The sequence below is a fragment of the Chiloscyllium plagiosum genome, chromosome 28 (genome assembly GCF_004010195.1).
Source record: "Chiloscyllium plagiosum isolate BGI_BamShark_2017 chromosome 28, ASM401019v2, whole genome shotgun sequence".
Classification (NCBI taxonomy): domain Eukaryota; kingdom Metazoa; phylum Chordata; class Chondrichthyes; order Orectolobiformes; family Hemiscylliidae; genus Chiloscyllium; species Chiloscyllium plagiosum.
The window spans coordinates 38,373,626-38,378,779 of NC_057737.1; the positions used below are offsets into that span (position 1 = coordinate 38,373,626).

The following is a 5,154-nucleotide window of genomic DNA, read 5'->3' on the forward strand; positions in this document are numbered from 1 at the left end:
AGGGCAAGCCAGACAGAGAACAGCTAGGGAATTCCTAGAGGCATGGCATTCATCCACAAACTCCATCAACAAACACATCGACCTGGACCCAATATACCAACCACTACAGCGGACAGCTGAAACTGACAACCGGAAGCGGCAGGGACAGACCACTATAAACACCGGAGGAAACATCAAAGAAGCGCTTCGCAGGAGGCTCCCAAGCACTGATGATGTCGCCTAGCCAGGGGACGAAACGTTTGCAACAAAAACTTCCAGCTCGGCGAACAGAACCACAACAGCTTTACTGTTAATTATTATTTATGTGCATAATCACTGTGATAATGTAAAAAATTTGAACATTAATTTGCAAAGCAAGTTACCACAAAAAACAGCCTGACAATGACCAAATAATCTGTTTTTGTGATGTTGCTGGAGGGATAAATGTTGGCTACAACACTGTAGAACATGCCCCCATTCTCCTATGTAAGTAACCCAACAGGGCGGATGGAGCTTCGTTTTAATATCTTATCAAAGGGTAAGTTGGCGGGGCAGCCTAAGTGCTCGGGCGAATGGAGCAGTGGGTCACCATTAAATGTGGGGCTGACGAGAGTTTAGCATCCAGGTGAGATCAAGAGAAGAAATCCAGTGATGTTACCCATCTCAAAAGAGAGAAATGATTTTCAACTGTCAACAGAGCAGATAGAGCCTTATTTTAACATCCCGTCCAAAATACATCCATTCCCCCATGACAGTACTCCCCCATGTAAAGACCATATCTTTTAATTTTCTCCAGTTTTGATTGTGGATTGAAATGGGAAAAGGACTGTTTTAAAAACCAAGGATGATGGAAAGGATTGATTTTAAAAGCAAGTTACCTGACGCTCATTGTAGGTACTATTTTCACAGCCATTTTTTCAAGCAGTGGGGAATGTCTAGTTACAAATGAGCTGGTGCCAAGCCATGTGTACAAGTGGATCTTTAGCTGGTAACAAGTAGCTGTGATATGATTAACTGATTACTTGTTATTTGATGACGGAGCCTTTCTGTCTGCCAACAACAAAATAATTGGCTCTAAGGTAGCTGAAAAGTTTGAAGGTATGGAAGTTTAAGAGTGAGGCCATCAATCTTTGACGGGATAGGAACTGTTCCTTTTCTTTGCAGGAAAAAAACCTCAAGCCTGAAGAAAGTCAGGTTTTATTTCCTTTCATCGGTTGCTGGAAGCTGAGATTTTGTAAATCTGAACCAGTTGCCCTGTGCCTCCTGCAAATAAGTGAAAAGAGCTGGAAAAGAAAAATGAAGGAACAGTTTCCTGGCAAACCAAAAAGATCATCTCAGAGAACCCTGAAGACAGGGACCAATGAACTTTCCAGACTTTTCCTCCACCCATAACACCCATGTTTTTGTTTGTCTGTATCTGTCTATATGCATGTGTAGGAAGAGTTTATGAGAGGGTTAAGGTTTTAACTAGTAGAGTTATATGTCGATGGATCGTAATTGTTTCCCTGCAATTAGAATCTATTTATTTAAAATAAATATGAATTCTTGTTAGGTACAGAAACTTGGTTGATATGTCTGAAAACCTGAGTCTAAAAGACAGATAGAATGGGGAACTCTCTGAATTTTTAAAAATCTAATTTTTCATGCAACTCCAGGAATAGCAGGGCTTGATTTCCAGAATACTACCCTGGTGAGGCGTAACACTGCATATTGTATAAGATGGCCCTAATTTCTGGAGTGGGACTTGAACACATACCCTTCTACACCTAGCTAATAGCTAATGCAGCCTTTTCTCCTTTTCCTTGTGCCTGTTGTCACAGTTGCTCCTCGTTACACAACTCAAGAGTAGGTTTTCTGGCCACAGTGCTTTCCCATACAGGTGAAATTCTCCCTCTTTCATTTAAAATTTTTATTTTTTTGATTTTTTTTAATTTACAGATAAATGTATTTCAGTTCCTTAACTGTAGAATATGATCTCCCTGCTTGTACCATAAAGTTACAAATTATATAGTTCCTAAGAAGGGACAATAGGCTTTTGCAAATAGAGAGAGAAAATTGATGTAGTGCCTCCTCAATTCACTTGCATGACAGTTTTGGAGTATAGCCCTTAGAGACAAGCAACTAGGTAGGGGAGAAAAATGCCTATAATTTGCTGGCATACACATGTATAAATGTTTGGGAATGTTACCACCATCATATGTTGCGATACAATTCAAGATTTGTAATCCCTACATGGTGGTGAGTTCCAGGGACTCTGTAGGCTTTGGAGAGAAGCATGGATCTGAGGCTAGGCAGTTCTCCACAGCAGCTAGAACTTTGATTTGCAAATCACTTAAGGTATAAAGCCATGTGACTCTCAACAGTTGTCTTTAGAACGACTTTGGCAGAAATCTTGAGAGAAAGCCTCTAGTCTCAAAACATTTTGGCCATTTGCATATCCAGTTGTTTGGCTGATGCTGCTGAAATATCTTATTTTTGGCTTAGCCAAACATTGCATAGTCAGAGTAGCTGGAGGTGATGCCAAACGGCCTTTCATATAGTAGTAAAGATTCTTTGCAAATTTCAATACATATGTTAATTTAACATTTGCTTTGATGTACATGTATTCTATTTTTCAGACCCACCCGTGACAGTGAAGATGATGATGAGGAAGAGCGAAGCAAAACACGAGGCTGCACTTTGCAGTACCAACATGCATTGGTGCGAGTGTTCACTCAATTCCACACAACGTCCTCAGAGGGCACTGATCAGGTGATCACCATGTTAGGACCTGACTGGTCAGTGGATGTCACTGATCTAGTCAGTGACTTCATGAGAGTAGCAGATACAAGAATTGCACAGATCATGGAGGGAAATGTGCTGAGTGGACGTGAACCTGGAACAACTATGTTCAAGGTGAGTTTTTTTAACCTCAGAATTGCGTACCTGCATATTTTCTTTGATACTTTTAAGATAATAGTGCAGCATCCAGAGGAGGCTGAATTTACTTATTTGACATATATAAAACTGCAAACTTAAACTTGTAAAATATATCTAATATTGTAGAATGCAAGATGTGAGAATATCATAGTATAGGGATCGCCCAAACTATGTTGTTCTAATATATTTGACTATCATAGCTTCCAAAATTCTCAAGTATTTTCTATTGGTGAGAAATTTATTGAAGTTGGTAGGTAGTTTTAAATTATGGCCCCTCTTGAAAAATCATCAGGAAATCAAAAGGAAATGACTGGCTTTCTATGCCTCAATATTTTTAAAGTACAACACACCATACGCACAGTATGATAGCTGAATTGTTCTGACATGTTTCAAAATACAATAAAGAACTGGAATTAGAAGATACGCATGCAGATAAATAGAAAAACAGAAGATTTTTAAAGTTCTGAAGAAGGGTAATTAGACTCGAAACATTAACTCTTTTCTCTTCTCAGACACTGCCAGACCTGCTGAGTTCGTCCAGCAATTTCAATTTTTGTTTGAAGTTTTTTTTAATGACAAAGTCAATCCAGCCTTTAAACAGAAACTTGGTATAGTTTATCATCCTCTTTTATTTATTCTCTTCATGTGGACATTACTAACAAGTCTGATACTTCTTGCTTCTCCCCCATTGTTCTTGAAACTAAGTGACTTAAGTATGTAAATTAGCTTGCTGAGCTGGGAGATTTGTTTTCAGATGTTTTGTCACCAGTGAGAGTCGGTGAAATGCTGGTGGTACGTCATGCCTCTCTATATGTAGGTTTTAGTTTCTTAATGTGGGCAAGGTGGGTGATGGCATTTCCAGTTCTTTTTTTCAAGGGAAGGTAGATGGGATCTAAGTTGATGTGTTTATTGATGGAGTTCTGTTTACAATGCCATGCCTTTAAGAGTTCTTGTGCATGTCTTTGATTCGCCTGTCCTAGGAGGTATGTGTTGTCCCAGTCAAAGTGGTGTCTTTTTTTGTTTGTATGTATGGAAACTTGTGATAGTGGGTCGTGTCTTTTGGAGGCTAGTTGGTGTTCATGTATCCTGGTGGCAAGTTTCCTGCTTGTGTGTCCAACTTTTTTACAGTTCTTGCATGATATTTTGTAAATGACGTAAGTTTTGCTGGTAGTATCCAATGGATCTTTTAGGTTCATTAATCACTGTCTAAGTGTGTTGGTAGATTTCTGGGCTACCATGATGCCAAGGGGTCTGAGTAGTCTGGAAGTCATTTCTGATATGTCTTTGATGTAAGGTAATGTGGCTATAGTTTTTGGTTGCGTTGTGTCTGCTTGTTTGGGTTTGTTTCAGAGGAATCGGCAGATTGTGTTTATTGGGTACCCGTTTTCTTGAAAACATTGTACAGATATTTTTCTTCTGCTGTTTGTACTTCTTGATCACAGAATGAAGAACAAAATAGAAAATTATTTTAGTTACTTAAGATCAATAATGAAAACAAGTACAACATATTGCACAGTACTTATGTTTTCAGGACAGGAGTTTGCTTGACAGCTGATATTTGTTGAACGGGCCTACAGTTGTTCAGGTTATTCTTCTTCCTCTGCTTGAACAAAGGTGTTGTATTGGCTACTGTTTGAACCCACAGGCATATTTGAAGATTGAAACAATGGGCTAAATCTTCCCAGCTGCTGAATGATGTGGGCAATACCAAGTCAACTGAGAAAATATGTAAAATGCGGAAAAATAAGATTCTCGAAATCAAGGAGTCTTAGAGATGTACAGCACGGAAACAGACTCTTCAGTCCAACTCGTCCATACCGACCAGGTATCCCAACCCAATCTAGTCCCACCTGGCAGCAGCCGGCCCATATCCCTCCAAACCCTTCCTATTCACATACCCATCCAGTTGCCTTTTAAATTTTGCAATTGTACCAGCCTCCCCCACTTCCTCTGGTAGCTCATTCCATACACGCACCACCCTCTGAGTGAAAAAGTTGCCCCTTAGGTCTCTTTTATATCTTCCCCCTCTCACCCTAAACCTATGCCTTCTAGTTCTGGACTCCCCGATCCCAGGGAAAAGACTTTGTCTATTTATCCTATCTGTGCCCCTCATGATTTTATAAACCTCTATAAGGTCACCCCTCAGCCTCTGACGCTCCACGGAAAACAGCCCTAGCCTATTCAACCTCTCCCTCTAGCTCAAATCCTCCAACCCTGGCAACATCCTTGTAAATCTTTTCTGAACCCTTTCAAGTT

General features: G+C 39.9%; 1 protein-coding gene across 3 annotated transcripts in view; it reads left to right on the forward strand.

Moving 5' to 3' along the window:
• tmem132e (transmembrane protein 132E) overlaps nt 1–5,154 on the forward strand; it is a 713,836-nt gene that overhangs the window by 622,174 nt on the left and 86,508 nt on the right. For all 3 annotated transcript variants that reach the window (XM_043718710.1, XM_043718709.1, XM_043718711.1), the window contains one exon: nt 2,598–2,874. In XM_043718710.1, coding sequence (XP_043574645.1) covers nt 2,598–2,874 — 277 coding nt within the window. The remainder of the gene's footprint in view (nt 1–2,597; nt 2,875–5,154) is intronic.